The 20402-nt window shown below is 37.4% G+C and overlaps 2 protein-coding genes across 4 annotated transcripts in view; both read left to right on the top strand.

Annotated features, from left to right (window-relative positions):
* nt5dc2 (5'-nucleotidase domain containing 2) overlaps positions 1-20402 on the top strand; it is a 51893-nt gene that overhangs the window by 18809 nt on the left and 12682 nt on the right. Inside the window, exon 2 of one of the 2 annotated variants that reach the window (XM_077223535.1) lies at positions 19917-20341. In XM_077223535.1, the coding sequence (XP_077079650.1) occupies positions 19972-20341 (370 nt within the window). In that variant the 5' untranslated portion in view covers positions 19917-19971. Of the gene's footprint in view, positions 1-19850; positions 20342-20402 lie in introns of those variants that run through there. The other variant, XM_077223536.1, reaches the window with a different exon arrangement.
* ccdc22 (CCC complex scaffolding subunit CCDC22) lies at positions 363-18427 on the top strand. 2 transcript variants are annotated; one of them, XM_077223533.1, is made up of 17 exons: positions 363-455; positions 558-725; positions 869-1046; positions 1451-1583; positions 4668-4774; positions 5709-5793; positions 5983-6152; positions 8569-8781; positions 12783-12974; positions 13178-13297; positions 13466-13582; positions 15448-15549; positions 15961-16068; positions 16199-16294; positions 16829-16888; positions 17309-17383; positions 17495-18427. In XM_077223533.1, exons 2-17 carry the CDS (start codon positions 676-678, stop codon positions 17606-17608), a joined length of 1920 nt encoding a protein of 639 aa, XP_077079648.1. In that variant the 5' UTR covers positions 363-455; positions 558-675; the 3' UTR covers positions 17609-18427. The 2 variants fall into 2 exon arrangements, with proteins under 2 accessions (XP_077079648.1, XP_077079649.1); XM_077223534.1 differs by having other exon boundaries at positions 368-455; positions 561-725.

Here is a 20402-nt window from a genome sequence, read left to right as displayed (position 1 = left end):
TATCGAAAAAGATTTAAGGAGGAAAACAACAATGCTTAGATCTCTGAGTATTAACTGTAGGCTATAAATCATGGTACTAATTTATTCATGTCGAGTTTAAGGAATATATAGTCTACTATTGAAATTCAGTCGTAATACTATTGATGACAGATTCATTCAGATCAATATCATCAGCTAATAATAATAATAAAGTCATAATCATCGGATTTTTTCTCAAGCCATACAAAAACATCAAACATTTCAGCGCACGTGCTTACGCGTCGGTCTCGTCACGAGACCTGAAGGCGCTGTGAATGTTGGGAACTTGAGTTTTATATGAGTAGTTCAGTATGGATGGTCAAATGTCTAAAACTTCATGTCCCATGATACACCGCGTCGGACACTCCTAGGTAATGACTTCCTCTCCAGAAAAAGCTGATTTTGAAGAGACTGGGTGAGAAAAAGCTGTTATTTTGGTACGCCGTTTTGTTGGAGGATGTGGTAAATAGCTTTTTACAGTTCATTTAAAGCTTCATTTTGAAATGTAACCATGGCAACCGAACTGTCGTCCTTGTTAGCAGCCCTGCACAGGCTGTAGTGAAGGCGATGCTGAGGGTTAGCTGAAGCCTTCTGATATTCATTTACCTTTAATATTGTTACGGAAGACAGTCAAAAGCTAACTGATCTCGTTCCGTGATGGAAGAAGTCGATAGGATTTTGATTCACTCTCTAAGACAAGCGGGCACGTAAGTATCCGAAATCTAACAGGTCTCTTCAGTTGTGACAAGTCATTTCCTCCCTCTTTGGAGTTATTTGCATCTTGGTTCAAGCCAAACTTATCTTATGTCCATGTCTGTGTGGTTGTTGTTTTCACCTTATCATCTTCCAGCGACATTGATGAGGATGTACAGAGTGTGAAGCAGTTCACCTGTGAGCTGATCGTGGAGGCGGTGGTGAGATGCCTGCGTGTGATCGACCCTGCGCTGGGCAATGGATTGTCCCACTCGCTCCCCCCTGGCATGTCTGCCCGCTTCAGACTGGGCATGAGCCTGGCACAGGCCTGTCAGGTGAGAGACACGGTGCCTGGACGTGCTTCTGTCTAAACTGCTAAACTTAACTTGACCCCTCTCAACTGACTGAGTCAGCTGATGATGACCAATGAAAATGCATTACTGGTGATGAATAAGCACTTTTTTAAAGTTTAAATAAATGTGTTACAGTGTGGACAATTATACCGTGTATATAAATTATGAATAAAGTTTTTTCATGAAGAATAAATGGGTCATTTACTGCAAACAATATATACAGCAGATGTTTCTCTGCAGTTGATCTTCCACTATTGCATTAATCTGTTGTGATGTAATTTAGAAAACCTTTAAATGTTACACAAGAAAATATTTTTTATTATTGTAATATCATCAGTAATTAACCTTTATTCACAGTTATTATATATGTTGTTATATATGTTTAGGATGTGGGCTTTAAAGGGGAAATTGGCTACCAGACATTTCTCTACAGCAATGAACCAGAGATTCGCTCTCTGTTCATGTTTCTGGTTGAAAAGCTGCCCAGAGAGAGTGCAGAGGCCTCTGACCAGCCTGCAGGTACTTTTGACTACCGATTTTTTCATTTATGTATTTGGCATTTGGTTGTTATTGATATTAAACTCTGCATGAATTGAAGATTAAGCCTATTTATTTTTAACTTTATCTTCCGCTGGAACAACAAACTTCTATCTGGTTACGTATGGTGGACTTTCTTAAATTCAGCCTTAAAGGTAGGGTAGGCAATTTTCGAAGTGGTTAGCAATAGCAAGCTAGCTTTGAAACCATGAGATCCCACCCTCCCTTCAGAGCGTCTCCAAAGCCATGCCACCTTTAAAACCAATGAATGCACTAGGGGTGTAACAATACATCGATGTGGATCCATGCATCGATTAAACGTCTAACGATACGATATATCAATGCCACACGTAAAATATCGATAGATGGTACCTTTATTTTGACACTCTCCACATCCTCACGTAACGTCCATCTACGCATTTCCGCCAAAACATGCATTTTCGTTTACTCACCATACTGTCTGCAGGTGTGTCTTTTATAACGTTAATTTTCTCAGCTGAAATAGACGCCTGACAAGATTGACTGAACCCTAAACAAGTTTTGTCACATAACCGGTATTGTCCACTGTCAAGGCATCGCGAGTTCATGTTTTAAAGCAGAAACCGACAAGCACCCTTGTTTGTGAACACAAACCGATAAGTCCGTTTTAGCGAATCAGCGTGCAGTATTCAGGTCAGATGACAAGGCTGTTAGTCACTTTCGAAAAGATGCGCTAGCTGAGAGGAGTTTCTTCAAAGCTGACTAAAAGTGCTCAAGGATGGATCATTTCAACGAACTTGATGAACCCGTGATATCTTCTGGGCGTAAAATAAAAAAATAAAAGTTGAAACTTTTTCACTGAACCTTGCTAAAGCAGCATGTTAGTGGTGAGGGAAAAGCTCCCTGTATTGAGTGTAATCACAACAACAAGATTAACGTTACAAAGATTAACCGAGTGTTTTAAGTATCATAGCAATTATTTGGTTTTGTTTAACTGAAACATGAAATGTGGAGTTATCTGCTTTTGCCAAAAAACGATTGTTGGAGTTATCTGCTTTTGCTTAAAAACTAACTTTTAATATATAAAAATCGTACTTTCAATGACCTTTAATTTTGTAAGTTGTATTTTTTTAGTTATTATTACTTAATCAAAACAACCCAGCTGCAGTTTGATTGATATAACTAGAGTTATCTGTTTTTGCAAATTTACTCTTCTGTTGTAAATGTCTCAATTGGGAGAGGATGTGCAATTTTCAAAGAGTTTAAAACGTTCATGTTATATATTTTTGGTTCCATTTGTGAGTTAATAAAAATGTGTAAACTTGGCTCATAATATCTAAATATCGATAAATCAATCGATATAGCCCTGAATCGAATCGTAATTGTACCGCAGAATTTTTCGAGGTATCGGCAAATATCGTATCACTGGCTGAGAGAATCAATATCGTATCGTGATGAACTGTCTGATTTACACCCCTAGAATGCACACAGCAGAGTTGGCAAAGCGTCACGAGACGAAAGACGGCTTTAAACTACCTTATGCCTCAAAGCTCATAACATTACAATAATAATGAACATAAACAACTTGGAGCACTGACTTGCATCACCTGACTGCTGCAGATTAATTTTGGCGTTGACAGTGTTGCCATTGTAACTCATAAATTCGAGTCATGAGCCGCTCCAAGTATAATGTCACAGGTTTCCATCTCATCCAAATTACAGTAGTTATCGCGTGAACACAGCATAAGCTTGTTGTTTTGGTTCAGGAGGAACTGTAAAAGATGGCTACTGTTTTGGTTGTGGTGCTCTGTGACTGACGTTTGACTAACTATGCATAGCATGAAACACGATGATGATGTGTGATGTCTGCTTGAGCATGGTGTGCGAAGGTATGGAAATGTATATGTTGACAGGCAGGTAGGACATTGTATTTTATCGACTGGATGAACATTTTATGGTCCTCCACCTTGCACAGACCCCCCCAAAAAAAAAAAAAAAAAAATATATATATATATATATTTAGACCACTTATCTTAGTCATTGCTCTCAGCATGTGAAGAGACTTTTAATCAGCATAACAAAAAATGTTTCTGAACAAATAGCCTTCCCTGCCTTTAAGCTCCAACCAACAACTGACAAATAGAACCAAGTCCCCATCTTAAATGTTTTTCGATAATTACATTTTATCCAAGTTTCACTTAGATGTACATCACAATGCTGAATAAATGATCAGTCACTACTTGCGTTTCATTGTGACTTTAATGCCAATTTACCAGTTGCAATACAGATGGTAAAACTGAAATCTAGCGACTAGTTCGTTCTCTGAAAGTATGGTGGCCCGTTTTCTCCACAGAATTAAAAAAGGGTAATTGTGACTTTTTTATCTTACAATTCTGACTTTATTTCTCGCAATTTCAAGTGAATGTTGTGCAATTTTGAGTTCTGAGAAATCTGTAACACAGTCCTTCATAACCAGAAGGAGCAAGACTTGTCTGAGTATCTTTCAATCCGCATTCATTATCATTCCCTCACAATGATGACTGACGTAATAGTGATTTGCAATGATTCACCTAATATTAAATCTGGTTTGACTCTTTGTAGATTTTTCAACACCAGAGATGAGTTTCTGGCTGTGTAATAATAATGAAGTGGTGTGATTGGGCTGTGTTCTTCATGCTGGGATCAAAGGGTAATGTGATTAACTAGGCTAGGGTGTTAATCTGACCGCGTAAAGTGCTGATTATACCCAGCTTTCTTCAATAAACTAGAAATGATTTATTTTCTACCTCAGTTCTCCTAGAATTATTCATTTAACACTCTTGATTGCATAAGAATTGCATTAAAATGTTTTATTATCTTGGAAAGCATCCAGTCAACTTCAGGTAATAGCTTATTAACTCAATCATAAACTCAGTGGGAATGCATGCAGACTGGTTCAGACTCACTATCGCAAACGCGTTTTTTTTGTTTCCTTGACATTGTTGCATCACATGTTGTTCCTGATTACTGGATTAAATGAAAATGATTGATGAGGCTAGTTTCTCAGAACAGTCTGATTGTCGTCTACATTTATATCTCCTCTCTTAGGGAAGTCTGCACTGTTGCAAAGAGCAATCGCTGCCCAAATTAGAGCGCAGTTGTCAGTGCCTTGGCTTCCTCCGTCCTGTAGACTCCCCATTCATCGTAAAACACAGGTACCACAACATGCCTACACCTTGAAATCCCAGGCTTATGCAGCACTCTAGATTTGAAATGCATTAAAGGCCTGTTCACACTAAGGACGATAATTGTAGCGATTAAGATGTAGTTCTAAATGTAAAAGAATAGCAGAGTCCACACCACGATTATAACGATACAGAGAAACAATATCGTTGGAATCAAGTATTAAATCAAATTTTTCCAGATGATAAACGATAAAAACATTGACAGCCATTCCCTTCTTTAAAGAGCACCCGGATTTAAAGGGGCAGACAACATAACTGCAGCTATAATAAACAGAACTATATCGTTCATTGGTGTGGACGATAATATAGTTATTATCATAGTTATTGTTCTTGGTATAAATGGGCCTTTACTTTAGTAACTCTACAAATATTCATATCATGTTATATGGTTGAATTTATACACTACCGTTCAAAAGTTTGGGGTCAGCTGAATTTTCAGCATCATTACTCCAGTTTAAAGTTTCACAGGATCCTTCAGAAATCATTCTAATTTGCTGATTTTCTGCTCAAGAATAATTTCTTATTATATCAATGTTAAAAACAGTTGTGCTGCTTAATAATTTTGAGGAAAGTGATATTTTTATCAGGATTCTTTAATTTATAGAAAATTCAAAAGAACGGCATTTGTTTGAAGTAGAACAATTTTCTAACATTATTAATGTATTTACTGTAACTTCTGGTCAATTTAACGCATCCTTGCGGAATAAAAGCATTAATTTCTTTCATTAAAAAGGCCACACTTTACAATAATAATGTACGTGATGTAAATTAATTGGCACAAAACTGACGCTTATAGTAATGGTTAAATTTGAATATTGCCATGATACATTATGTACAGTTACAGAGGTGAAACTGCTTCCATGCTGCCTAACTACCTGACAAATGTGTGTGAATGTAATTTCAGAGTTCCGGCCCATGTCATAGTTTCCACGCCCAGCCGCTGAGCCTCCCATATTCAGTGAAGCTCTCTTCCAGGAAACAGACTAAAGGCATGCTCAGTTTCTCTTACTTAACCCAGGGGGTTTGCTGTGATATTTCTTCTACATTGTGGTATTGCCCTTGTTGCCACTTGCCCCAGAAGTGTGACTACACCTTTAAGGAATTTGACAAAATGATTTTACCTCTTATGACTCATTCAGCTAACATTGTATTTGATGTTTCTTTGTGAATTCTCTCAGAGGTGCAAGAATACTGGAGGAATTATTTGCTGCCTGTGACCTCCCAGCCTTCCCAGCATGCCTCAGTGCCAGCGTCCCTCCTGGAGAACCACATCTCTGAACTTAGTGCCGCTCAAGAGTGGGAGAGTGAATGGAACAGCCAAGGCCTCCTGTCGAGACTTACACCTGAGGTTATTCTATTTCCCTTCATGTTTAAAGGGAGAGTTCGGCCAAAAAGTTTGATTCTGTCATTATTACATTAGTTGTTGTTCAGTGATAATTTTGACATTTGTCCTAGGTATCCAGGGTGTTGCATTCATCAGTGTTTTTTGTTTTGTCTATATACTGTTATTGTATTTTATGAATAGTTTTAATTTGTTTATTTTTTGGTGTTCATTTTAATTTTAGTTTATTTTAGACTGAACAAAATTATAAACGCAACACTTATGACTTCATCTATTTTTTATTGTTCACAAATCTGTCTAAATCTGTGTTAGTGAGCACTTCTCCTTTGCTGAGATAATCCATCCACCTCACATGTGTGGCATATCAAGATGCTGATTAGACAGCATGATTATTGCACAGGTGTGCCTTACAATAAAAGGCCACTCTAAAATGTGCAGTTTTATCACACAGCACAATGCCACAGAGGTCGCAAGTTTTGAGGGAGCGTACAATTGGCATGCTGACTGCAGTAATGTCCACCAGAACTGTTGTCCCTAAATTGAATGTTCATTTCTCTACCATAAGCCATCTACAAAGGTATTTCAGAGAATTTGGCAGTAAATCCAACCGGCCTCACAACCGCAGACCACGTGTAACCACACCAGCCCAGGACCTCCACATCCAGCATCTTCACCTCCAAGATCACCTGAGACCAGCCACCCGGACAGCTGCTGTAACAATCGGTTTCCATAACCAAAGAATTTCTGCACAGATTGTCAGAAACGTCTCAGGGAAGCTCATCTGCATGCTCGTCGTCTTCATCTGTGTCTCAACCTGACTGCAGTTCGTCGACGTAACCGACTTGAGTGGGCAAATGCTCACATTCGATGGCGTCTGGTACCAGAGGTGTTGTCTTCACGGATGAATCCCGGTTTTCACTGTACTGGGCAGATGGCAGACAGCGTGTATGGCGTTGTGTGGGTGAGCGGTTTGCTGATGTCAACATTGTGGATTGAGTGGCCCATGGTGGCGGTGGGGTTATGGCTGTTATGGGCAACGAACACAGGTGCATTTTATTGATGGCATTTTGAATGCACAGATATACCGTGACGAGATCCTGAGGCCCATTGTTGTGCCATTCATCCACGTCCATCACCTCATGTTGCAGAATGATAATGCATGGCCCCATGTTGCAAGGATCTGTACACAATTCCTGGAAGCTGAAAACATCCCAGTTCTTGCATGCTCACTGGACATGTCACCCATTGAGCATGTTTGGGATGCTCTGGATCGGCGTATACAACAGAGTGTTCCAGGTCCTGCCAATATCCAGCAACTTCGCACAGACATTGAAGAGGAGTGGACCAACATTCCACAGGCCACAAACAACAACCTATGCGAAGGAGATGTGTTGCACTGCGTGAGGCAAATGGTGGTCACACCAGATACTGACTGGTTTTCGGACCCCATCCCCAAAAATATTTTTTAAGTTTAAAATGTTCAATTACCAAACTTTTTATTAGTTTTAGTTTTCTTTAACAATGTTGATTTGTGAATGAACGATTTAAGTTTAATCATAAAAGAATGGTTTGAATCGGTTTGAATGATTCATTCACGGCTGTTAGTTCCTTACAGAAAGCTTTTTTTTTGGGGTCATTTTAAAGCTTGAGAGCTTTACTCTTCATTCACTTTCCTTATGTTGAAAAATTAACATATTCTAAAAAAAAAAGAAGGTTTGGAACAACATAAGGGAAAAATTGTCAGGCATTTCAGTTAAATTCAGCTCAGTGTACTAATACAGACAGCCTTTTTTACAGCCTCAGCATGACATCTCTCTAGCACGATGTCTAGGTTCCCTGTCTTGATAACAACAGTAACATTAACATGTAAATATTTGTGCTGCCGCCCTGCTTTCCTTGATGGAGTCTCTGTGCTAAAGGCATGTATCAACATGAGGATGGAACACAGAGATGTCTTTCACACAAGTGTGACATTTAGCTTGTATGTGTCCTGTGACTGTACTGCTGCCCTCTAACATCTTAGTTCCACATTCTCACCTCACGTGCCCTCCAACATACACACTGGCCTATTGTCTGACCCCAGAAGTTCTCTAAGTGTCCGGCACGTATTTTTTTTCTAAATCACAAGGCTTTATCGAAGTTTGTAACTTATTTCTGTTTTCTGTTTTATGGGCAGTGCTTTGAGTAGTTTTGGGTCTGAAAATAATTTTCATTATACTGTAATTCATTTTTAAGATTTACAGTCTATTTAAACGGTCATGATTTTCTAAATAATCTGTAATATTCAACCAAAGAGATATGATCATGTTAATGATTTCATTTGGTGATTTAAAGTATTGTACTGGAGATTTTGATTTATTTAATCATTTTGATTCCTTGTTCTCAGTTTGTTTAACTCACTCTTGTTATCTTCTCTCTTCAGGAGTACAGATCCAGGAAAAAAGCTCGACTGCAGAAGCGGATCGAGGAGCAGCTAAGAGCGGCAGCTCAGCCTAGACCTGACGCACACGGAGCCACACGCTCGACTTCTGACCTTGCTGAGCTGCTGCTGTCATTCGGTGGTGTCTCCACTGGGGGAGATGTGCTCACCAAAGGCACTCGCTTCACCCATACAGAGAAATTCACCTTTACACAGGTACCTGTCAGAGATTGTTTACTCAAACTGTGATGTGCCAAGGTTCCCACACACTGGAAAATCTTGACATTTCTAATGCTGTTTTTCAGTCATGGAAAATTTAGTACATGTCAATGAAAATAGTGACATGACTGTGTTACTAACAAGATTATTTTAAAATGTAGACGTTTTGGGACTGCAACTTACCAGACACGGAAATATACTAGCAATATGTGCCAAAAGAAATATTTTGTCTAAAATATTTTGTGCTAAGTGAGAAGTAGAGTGCTGATGCATATTGTCATTTTGTGTATTGACTGACTTTAAATGGCTAAAAATAGCGGCCTATCAGGCTATGTCTACATTAATCCAAATACATTTGACAATGGCGTTTTCATTTCAAAACGCTCTCCGTCCACACTAGCGTTTCAAGCGTTTTCCAAAAGTTTCTCATTCACACAGAAACATTGGAAAAAACTAAATTCACCTTACTGCACATGCATTAAAGCTCATAGAGATAATACGGGCGGAAGAGACATAATAAAGTTCTCATGCTATTCTTCAGGTAGGATCATTTTGTTTAGCAAAATATCTCCCATTCACAGGTCGCTCTCAGTCACATTTTACTATATGTTTGGTCTAAAAAGCAGCTGCTCTCATGTTTTACCGCAGGACAACAATTGCAAATAATGGTTCTGTCATCTTTACAGGACTACAATAAGTATCATATTTAGCAACACTGAATAGCACATAACAGGCACAATGGCGGTATAAATCTATTGGTTCAATATGTGTCACATGACTAAAAATCCATCATAGTTTTCAAATACTCTCAGTCCACACCACAAAACAAAAAAACCTTTCTTAGGTTGTATGATTATTCTAATGAACTAAAGGACTATAATACAGCTTTATAAACAATAAATTAACCTTTAAAAACACAAAATTATTATTATTATTATAAACATAGTTATATAGTGATAGTCATTGTCATAATATGTTCATAATGTGTGTATTATGCTGACTAATGGGCTGTAATTAGGGTTGGGAACCGTGAACCGGTTCTTATCCAGAACGGGTTGTGTTTTTGAAAAAATACCGGAATCGTGCGAAATTCCTAAGTTTCAGTTCCGAAAACGGTTCTGGTCCAATATGTGGGTGAAGTGCTGGGAGTAGATTATCCTTTAATAGCGACGTCTCACCTCATATTAAAATGCGTGAGTATTTGCACTGAAAAGCCCCTGCGCTGCTCAAATACGTTTTTGTGTGTGTGTGTGTGTGTGTGTGTGTGTGTGTGTGTGTGTGTGTGTGTGTGTGTGTGTGTGTGTGTGTGTGTGTGTGTGTGTGTGTGTGTGTGTGTGTGTGTGTGTGTGTGAGAGAGTGAGAGAGTGAGAGAGTGAGAGAGTGTGAGAGTGTGAGAGAGAGAGAGAGAGAGAGAGCTGTCATATAGAGTGACACTGAAAAAATGTCCTTCTTACTCGGAGAAGATGTTAATACAGCTGCACTAGCGTCTAAATATGTGCTAGCTATTCACAACGCCAGAGACAGCTAATTCTCTAGAGTGATCAAATGTATTTATTTATCTATTTATTAAGATAGATTGTGTTCATCTATCTATCTATTTACAATGCTACATATTACATGATTTATACATATATGTTTACTGTTTGTTTTATTATTTATATATACTATGTTGATGCTTTGGCAACATTGTGTTACACAGTCATGCTAATAAAGCTAATTTGAATTGAATTGAATTGAGAGAGAGAGAGCTGCACGATTAATCTTTAAAATATTTCGATTCAAACACCCACGTGACCTTATTCCTAGATTTCAAACTTCATCCCTGACCATTCAAATCTGTTTGCGCTGTCGGTGACCCAGAGAGAGCTGTTGATCATATGAAACAGCTTTATAATCACACAGTATTGATATTTCTGTGTTACAAATATTGAAATGATTACAGAAGTACTGAGATCAAATTTTATAGTTTGAGTATAAACATTGATGTCTACTCTAATTGTAATTCTTACTAGTAACAATTCAATTAGAGAGCTCTGTAATTAAAAATGAATGGAAGTCAATGGAGACATATGACTAGTAAAAATTAATTTGTAGAGCTCTCTAATTGGAATTGTTACTAGTAAGAATTTAATTAGAGAGCTCTGCAATTGTAATTCTTACTTGTAATAACTGAATTAGAGAGCTCTCAAATTGCATTTTTACTTGTAAGAATTGAATTAGAGAGCTCTCTAATTGTAATTGTTACTAGTAAGACTTGAATTAGAGAACTCTCTACTAGTAAGAATGTAATTACGACGAGTAAGGCTGGGTACAATTTAAGCTTAAACGGCTTGCCATACTACGTTAAGCCTGTAATAAGCGTTAATACTCGGACTACTTGTTTAGACTGGCCGGCGGATTGCTGCTGCGGAACAGCCCAGCGCCTGCGTGACTCGTCATGGATATAAACAGAGAGAAGTAGCTCCAATGTTCAATGTTCTTCCGCTAGACGCATGCAGTTCTGTTTATTAACTGATAGAGCGCTGATTTATCCAGTAATGATAGTGAAGTCTTTATGAATCAATCATTCAAACTGACTTTAAAAATAATCTGTTCTATACATATCTTACATGTGTGTTCAAGCATATTCTTCCCCTTCTGAGAGGGTATTCTCCACTGTTGGAGATACAATAAGCTAGGATAGGTCCCAAATTATTCTAGCAGAATAAGTCTAGCATTTTCCTTCAGAAAAAATAAAAACATTTTTGCAAAAATTACTTAATAATATGTTGAATTTGTTCCCATTACCAGTCTGTTAAACTCATTTGACAATTACTATAAGAAATTAACACAAAAAGGATTTTTCCCTAACTAATATTTTTTATTGAATGGGAACAGGAACCAAAAGCGGAACTGGAAAATGTAGTTATCAATTATATAGTAATTCATAATGTTTATTAGGATTTTATTGTTGCAGTCTAATGATTGTTTATTAAAGGGATAGTTCACCCAAAAATGAAAATTATGTCAGTAATTACTCACCCTCATGTCGTTCCAACCCTGTAAGACCTTCGTTCATCTTCGGAACACGAATTAAGATATTTTTGATAAAATCTGAGAGCTGGATCACTCCTCCATAGGCTTCAAAAGGTTGAAACTTGCCGGCCTCGAAAAGTTATTAAAGATATCGTTAAAATAGTCCAAGTGACTACAGTGGCTCAATCTTAAGTTTATCAAACGACGAGAATACTTTTTGTGCGCAAAAAACAACAAAAATAACAACTTTATTTCAACTATACATTTCCTTCTCTGTGGGCCTCTAGTCAGTTAACTTAGTGTAATTGCGTAGAGCTACGTCACACGTAGGCTCACTATTGGCCGACGCTGGTCATGTGGGTGATGCGTGTGACGTACAACAACAGAAGCTCTATGCTTTTACACAAGTGAACTGACTCGAGGCCCAAAGAGAAGGACATGAATAGTTGAAATAAAGTCGTTATTTTTGTTTTTTTGCGCACAAAGAGTATTCTCGTCGTTTGATAAACTTAAGATTGAGCCACTGTAGTCACTTGGACTATTTTAACGATATCTTTAATAACTTTTCGAGGCCTGCAAGTTCAATCCCTCAAGAAGCCTATGGAGGAGTATGGAGGAGTGATCCAGCTCTCAGATTTCATCAAAAATATCTTAATTCGTGTTCCGAAGATGAACGGAGGTCTTACGGGGTTGGAACAACATGAGGGTGAGTAAATACTGACATAATTATCATTTTTGGGTGAACTAACCCTTTAAATATGTATACTTGTTATTGGACCCTTTTGTACAAAAACTACAGAAGATCAGTGTTTGTCAATCTCTACTTGAATAACTTCGTTATTTTTGTAATTTATTAAAACTATTACCAAAAGTTAAGTTTAGATCTTTTATCCAGTTAATTGTGTTTACTAGGAGATAACTAAAAAGCCAAAAAGGCTCTTAACTAAAAAGGCAAAATAAGTAAAAGACCAATTATTTTTTAGGAACCTGAGAAAGCTGCCCAGCAGATGGCAGCAGCAGCAAGTGCACTTCCCAGCTCTCACCAATCAGAGGAGGACCTAAAGGTCCAGCAGGAAGCAGAACTTTCGGCTCTGCAGCAACAGTTGCAGCAATTGTCAGTCCAAATGGAAGAAGTGGGCGGAGACATTAAGCAGCTCACTGTGTCCATCCAGCAGGTAATGACCAATCAGATAATATGAAATGTGATTATATCACATTACATATATAGTGTATCACATAAATAGTGATTTAACGGTAATAATACGGGGAAATATTTAAATTCTCAGATTCGAAAATGAATTGGGGGAGGGAAAAGTGAAGCAGTTTATTTTATTTTATATAATTTATATGCCTTTTTCCTTTGCATTAATGTCTGCAGGTGTCAGATGAGCTGCAACAGAAAGAAGTGAGTAATGGCGAGAAGGAGAATTCGGTCAAAATGAAGAGACAGACCATTGACCTACTGCCTGACGCTGAAAACAACCTGCTCAAGTTACAGGTAGACAAGTTACACCACTTACAAACCTGTACCACCCCCTCTGACTTCATGACCAAAAGCAAAATAAAAACGTGAATAACAGTACAGTGCAAACAGAATGAAATCATATGAAACTAGCCTGTAATGACATGTTTCTTTTTGTCTGTCCTGTGTGTTTGTGTTTGGTAGACTGTGGTAGAGGCCAGCTCTAAACGAGTGGTTCATTTGGCCTCTCAGTGGGAGAAACACAGAGTCCCGTTGATTGACGAGCACCGCAGACTAAAAGAGCTGTGCAGCAACAGAGAGGTACCTTGTGTTACCCTGATGTGTTCTACAGCCCTATAGCATCTATACTCGTCAAAGTCTTACATGCACTCCTGTCTAAAGAGCCAAATATGTAGATATGAATCATTTCAGTTAATTATCCCTGATTAATAACAGGCTAATTAATTGATCCTGCATAAGTGTAATAATGAGAAATTATGAGTAGGGCTGCACAATATGGGGAAAAAGCGATTTTTCTGAAAAAAACTGGATATAAAATGTGATTTTATCTTTATCTTGTTTGTAGGGCTGCACAGTTTGGCCCAAAATGTTGTAATTATGTATAAATATGACTATAGTAATTATAATTAATAGATGTTTTATTATTATTTTTATTTAGAAATTGGAGGATTAAAATAAGAAATATTGCTATTGTAATATTTGTGTAAAATTTAAAAATATTAAGAATTAATAATAAAAGTTTTTGTAGTACACCTTTAACATTACAATTCTAATATTTATGGCTTTCTTAAATTCCAAATATTAAATCATTAAAGTGTTAGTCCACCCAAAAATGAAAATTATCCCATAATTTACTCACCCTCAAGCCATCATAGGTGTATATTAATTTCTTCTTTCAGCCAAACACAATCAGAGTAATATTTAAAAAAAATATCCTGGCTCTTCCAAGCTTTATAATGAGAGTGAATAGTAACTGAGATTTTGAAGCCCAAAAAAGCACATCCATCCATCCATCCATCATAAAAGTAATCCATCATACGGGTCCAGGGGGTTAATAAAGGCCTTCTGAAGGGAAGCTATGCATTTTTCTAAGAAAAATATCCATATTTATAACTTTATAACTATAATTACTGGCTTCCGGTAACAGCGTGTTGAGTCGATTTCCGGTGGAAGAGTGACCTCTGACCCGATCCATGACGTACGAGTACCGTAAGTTTGAACGCATCCTGTGGTTTAATCAAATAGGACTGGACAACAAACTCACGCTCAAGCCTTTTCTCTTTTATCGAAATCCTCTGACATTTCTCTTTAAAAAGTCTCGTTTTAGACTTCTAATTTGTGACCGGTGTTTTGTTTTGCTCTATCCTCTGCGCTTCAGCATTCGTCAATTCGTCATGCGTCAGGTCAGAGGTCACTCTTCCGCCGGAACTAGACTCGAGTACCGCTGTTACAGGAAGCCAGTGATTATAGTTTATAAAATCATAAATACTGATATTTTAACCCCCTGGAGCCATATGGATTACTTTTATGGTGGATGGATGTGCTTTCTTGGGCTTCAAAATGTCAGTTACTATTCACTCCCATTATAAATCTTGGAAGAGCCAGGATATTTTTTAACATAACTCTGATTGTGTTTGGCTAAACGAAGAATGTCATATACACCTAGGATGGCTTGATGGTGAGTAAATTATTTTTGGGTAAACTGACCCTTTAAGATTTTATTTTGGCAGAAGACAACAGGGAGTCTTCTGCCAAAAAAAGAGGAGTTTTTTCTTTTATTAACAACAGCCAGTTTATAAATTCTTACAAGTTTGGGATGTTGGTTTGGTGCATGTTTCATTTCCAAAATACTTTATAAGTGAGCCAAAATCAGAACACATGAATATATTTATAATGTGGAGCATAAAACAGCTCATGTTCACAGTTTGTGTGGAATTTGAGACACTGAAAACTGGGTCATCAGCTGCTCAGATGTAAAAGAACACAGTGGCACGTTTCACTCTGAAATGCACAGCACATATATTTATGTAATTAAATTACAGCCTTTTTTGATAATCGCACTCACCCAATATGGCGATGTTACCATTAATAATGCAGCCCTGTATTAGATTTTGACTGCATTTTTTGCTTTCACGAAATGACCGGTTATGTAAACTTTTGCTTAGTCTGAGTCCTCCAGAAAGCTGTCAGAGATCAAAGACCTGCATGACAAAATCAGACAGTCTGCTGAGGAGGCCAAAAAGAAGGAAAGTCTGTACAAGCAGCTGGTACGTTTTCATTTTATCACCTGTCTCGTTGCTTTTCAGTCATCCAGGAAATACATTTGGTACTACACCATGTCCTAACCAGTCAAAGAACAAAAACAAGTGTCGTATGCCATCTGTACCAAGTACATGAGGTTTTGTCCGCATCAACCACCACTTGGTTTCTATATCTGCTGCATGTCAGCATCTTTATATCAGCTGTGTAACCTCACCCCATTGGAAACTTTGTATATTGAACTGTATTTAAACTGTGTATATAATAAGCTGCATTACATTACTCTTTATTAAACATCAAATATGTTTCGATTGGACAGACAAATGTACGCATGGTTAAGTGTTGTCTTATGATCTTCTGTTTGTTGGTTTTAACATGCAGAATGTTTGCGTACTCCCAATCCTAATGTTTTTCCACAGCTAACAGAGTATGAAACACTGTCCAAAGATGTGTCTCGCTCAGCTTATACCATGAGGATCTTGGAGATTGTAGGCAACATAAAGAAACAGAAGGAGGAAATCACTAAGGTCTTTGTTGGAGTTTATCCTTTATCTAGCCCTCAATAAAACACTTCATCTAAGTTCATGAAATGTGTTTGAAGTTGGCAGGCCTTTAGAAGCATTTTGACCTCTGACCTTATTATTCGACCCCCTGCAGATTTTGTCAGATACAAAGGACTTGCAGAAAGAGATTAACAGCCTGACGGGAAAACTGGACCGAACATTTGCAGTCACAGATGAACTGGTGTTTAAGGTCAGTACTATATATTGTGGGGTCCAAAAGTCATAGCATATAACATTTATACAGTACCGTTCAGAAGTTTGGGGTTTGTAAAAATGTTTCATGCATTTGAAAGAAGTCTTTTACGCTCACCATGGCTGGAAAAAGTAGAAAATATTTATAATAATTTATTAATTTTTCTGTTATTTCTATTTGAATATATTTTAAAATGTGTTTATTTCTGAGATGTTTCTAAAGAAAATGTATTATTATTATCAGTATTGAAAACAGTTTTACTGCTAAATATTTTTGTTGGAAACTGTGGTGTTTCTTTCAGGATTCTTTAAATAGAAAGTTTAAAAGAACAGCTTTCTTTTTTAAAAAGTAATATTTTGTAACATCAAGGTTCATAAATTTCTTTACTGTCACTTTGTGATCAGAATAAAATTATTTATTTATTAATAAATTCTTATTAATTTTATGTTGTAGTGTTTTTTTTGAGTGATCGTTGATTTGTATTTAAAACTGAATTCAGTATTAAATCACTGAAATCTTTTCAAACTACAGGATGCCAAGAAAGATGAATCTGTTCGCAAGTCTTACAAATACTTGGCTGCCTTACATGAGGTACGTGTCTGCATATCAAATATGATCCACAAATCATTGTGATCAAATATATTTTGTTTTGTCTTTGGTCTTGAAATTTGTCCATGAACAAAATATACTTCAGTCCTGAAATGCAGGTACTGTGTTTGAACCACATTCTTTTCTCATGTGACGAGGCCTGCAAAAGACAAGCAGCTTGTGTATCTTCAAAAAAACATTTTAGATAACAATGGCACATAATGCGGTGGCATGTGCTCCTTAAGCTCAGGCCATTAGCAGTATTTTAGTGCTTCTGTCCAATCTCGGAACTACACAACTTAACTGAAGTTAATGTCATTGGTGGGTTTCTGGCTACTTGTTCTGCAAAAGAATTATAATTTTAATCATTCTATGAATTTTTTTTTGTGTGTGCTTGAATTTTTTTTTTTTGTGTGCTCTCAGAACTGCACTCAGCTAATTCAGACCATTGAGGACACAGGAACCATCATGAGAGAAATCCGAGATCTTGAGGAGCAGGTGTGAAACCATCTAATATTTAGATGCGTTTTCATTTGTGAAAACTAAGCAAACATCATTTCATTGTCACTTTTTAAATGTGTCATCAGTTTGTGTTTTTTGATTTTGTAGATTGAGACTGAGAATGGAAAAAGGACAGTTAGCAATCTAGAGAAGATTCTTGAAGACTACAAGGCCATTCGTCAGGAAAACTCTGCCCTTGCTGTGAAGATCCGGGAAGGTTGAGCTGTTTCTCCGTCCATGTTTGATGGTACTGCAGAGAGAAAATCCAGCCTGCTGAAATGAACGCTGCTGTGAGAGATGTCAGTTTGGCTTTCAGCCCTCCATCAGAATTAATCCTCATCACATCAGCAACTTTCAGCTTTTACTGAGGGTTTGAACACAAGAGTTTTTTGCATCAAAATGACACAAATTTGAAGAAATGTTAGTTGAAACTAATTCTGGTCATTGTGATGAGATTCTGTTTTTTAACAAAAGCTTGGACTGCAATAATTTGTGAAGGACCAGTACCGCCACTTTAGCTGGATGAGACAACATCTTTGTTATACGGTGACAACTATATTATGTACATGAAAGTGTCCGTTAACAGTGACCTCTGATTGTTGTTCATCATATGGGTTGAGCTGCTCATGAACATTACAAGATTCAGGTGATTTGATCGAACTTGGAGAATAGTGGGCTGATAACAACTTATAACACTCATGAACAGCTTGCCTGTTTCGTATTAAAGCATAAATTTGATATTGTATCTGTTTGTTTGACTCTGATGGATCCATAGAACTGTTAAAATGCTTGTCATTGGAAGTTATGTCTATGAACCTTTGTGATAGAAACCTCTGTCGGACTGACTGTAGGAAAGCTGTGTAAACACATTTAAGTGTCTGATTGACTAACACTGATGATTGTCCCAATCAAACTGGTTTCAAAGTTTATGCCATCTTTGGAATGTTTGATTTTAGAGATTATATGGAAAAGAATGTTTTGTAATTTACCATTACTTGTATTCATCTGCTCAATCTCTGAACATGATGTTCTGATATTTCACCATTTTGCCACTCGTTGTTGTCTTTAAATCCTTTTTTTTTTTTCTTTTTTTTTTTGCTAAATAGTTTTGGGAATGAAGTTTTGTCTCTTGAAATGAGATATTTGACCTTTTGACTTTTTATTAGGACAAAGATTGACATTTGCTGTAATAATTAGAAATTATGAGTAGGGCTGCACGATTTGAGAATTGCGAATTTATTTAGAAAATAATGTTTTGTAATAGCCATGACTTGTATATATCTGTTCAATCTCTGAACATGATGTTCTGATATTTCATAATTTTGCCACCATTTGTTATTGTCCTGAGGAAATTGTCCTGATTGAATCTGACAAAACGTCCCAGTCACATTTCACTCCAATTTGAAGTAAATGTATCTACTGTTGATTTAATGAAACCTTACAATAGTTTTAAAAATTACTAAAAGAATTAAACAGGTCAAATTAACAGGATGGAAAAAATGTAACAGTGGAAACTAAAGTCTTTAAAAAAAATCAATTTATTGCATTTAGATTTTGGAGTGAAATACGATAATGACATGTACTTGAAGGTTTCGAGAGATTCAGTTTATACAGTTTGATTAGTATTTTTTTTCTGGGACAGTGACAAAACAACAACACGCTCTCGCGAAACTTTCCTCTGCCACACCCTGTTCTAAACACACTCAAATGAATTTGTATGAATCTGAATACATGCAACAGTTATTTCCGACCATAACTGCCATAAAGTGGCAATATTTTGGCCATTCTACACTCCTTATTTTATTTTTCTTCGCTGATTAGCCGAGTAAACAACTCGTCGATCAAACGATTGTGTAAAACGTGCCTTTACTCCTAACACCTAAAATCGACAAATTGAAGACAAATGTGTGCATTCCGGATGGGCTCCTAAATAAAAATCAATTTTGCCTGTCTGCTAGGATAAGAGAGTAGGATAAGTCGGACATATGGTCAAAGGAGATAATTACATCAGCATTTTTGTCACTGCAACAAACCCTAGTTAAATGCGTTCAGTTTGTTTCAGTGTTTAGGATGCGGCGCGCTCCTGAAGTCTGCAACGAAACACGCCTAGAACAAGACCACAAATGCTTAAATATCATCCAGTGTTTTTGAGGCAGAACCAGTCTTCTTTGGTCACATCATGTGCATGCATGCCGGTATATAGGATAGGAACAAATAGCCTACTGTTAAGCATATTCAGTCACGTAGCACATGTAGGCAGTTGCCAGGTCGTTTGACCAATCATAAGGCATGAAATATTGCAACATTTTAATGAAGAAAACGTATTGGTTGGACTAGCATGTAAACACGTTCTTCTCCTTAACCAAACCACAGAAGAGTGACGTAGAAGAATCCAAGTCTTATTGGTTCGATGAACTGTCAATCATTGCAAGTACAAGCATTTGATTGGTTAATAAAACAGCTTGCGCCCGACCAGCGATGCCCTCAACAAGCCTGTATCAGATTTCCACAGAAGCGATCTCACTCGTACACGCGGGGCAAGTACGAATGAAAGAAGTAAACAACTTCGTTAGCATACATTAGACATGGCTTGCAAAAAAATAGGCAATTTAAGCCATACAATGTGGCAAAAAAGTTCTAGTTCCAGAGTTGCGCTCTGCACAGGATTGAATATTCCTGCTTTTGCATGTGGAAGCTTCGCCTCGGCTGGTTCAACAATGAACGGACAGAAGTGCTGCAAAGACGGGCACAACTGTGGACCGACGAAACATTTGGCAGCTAATCATAACCCCGTTGCAGCTGCAGTCACATCGCACAGACACCAAATCGTGGGTAAAAATAGAGGCGAAGAATCTCTAACCAAATCTGGCAGGGCTTTCTCGTCCACGGCCCCGCAGATCAACAATAAAACGTACTTGTGGGCGAGATACAATGAGATGAAACGGCTTGTGCACGGTATGTTGGTTTAATTTGAGTTCTCATATGTGATGTTCTGTAATCCTGCTCATGCCAAAAA

The sequence above is a fragment of the Siphateles boraxobius genome, unplaced genomic scaffold (assembly GCF_051911475.1).
Source record: "Siphateles boraxobius isolate OS27281-9 unplaced genomic scaffold, OSU_SipBor_1 9, whole genome shotgun sequence".
Classification (NCBI taxonomy): Eukaryota; Metazoa; Chordata; class Actinopteri; order Cypriniformes; family Leuciscidae; genus Siphateles; species Siphateles boraxobius.
Note: the sequence above shows the minus strand (reverse complement) of the source record. Positions and strands in the feature narration are given on the sequence as shown.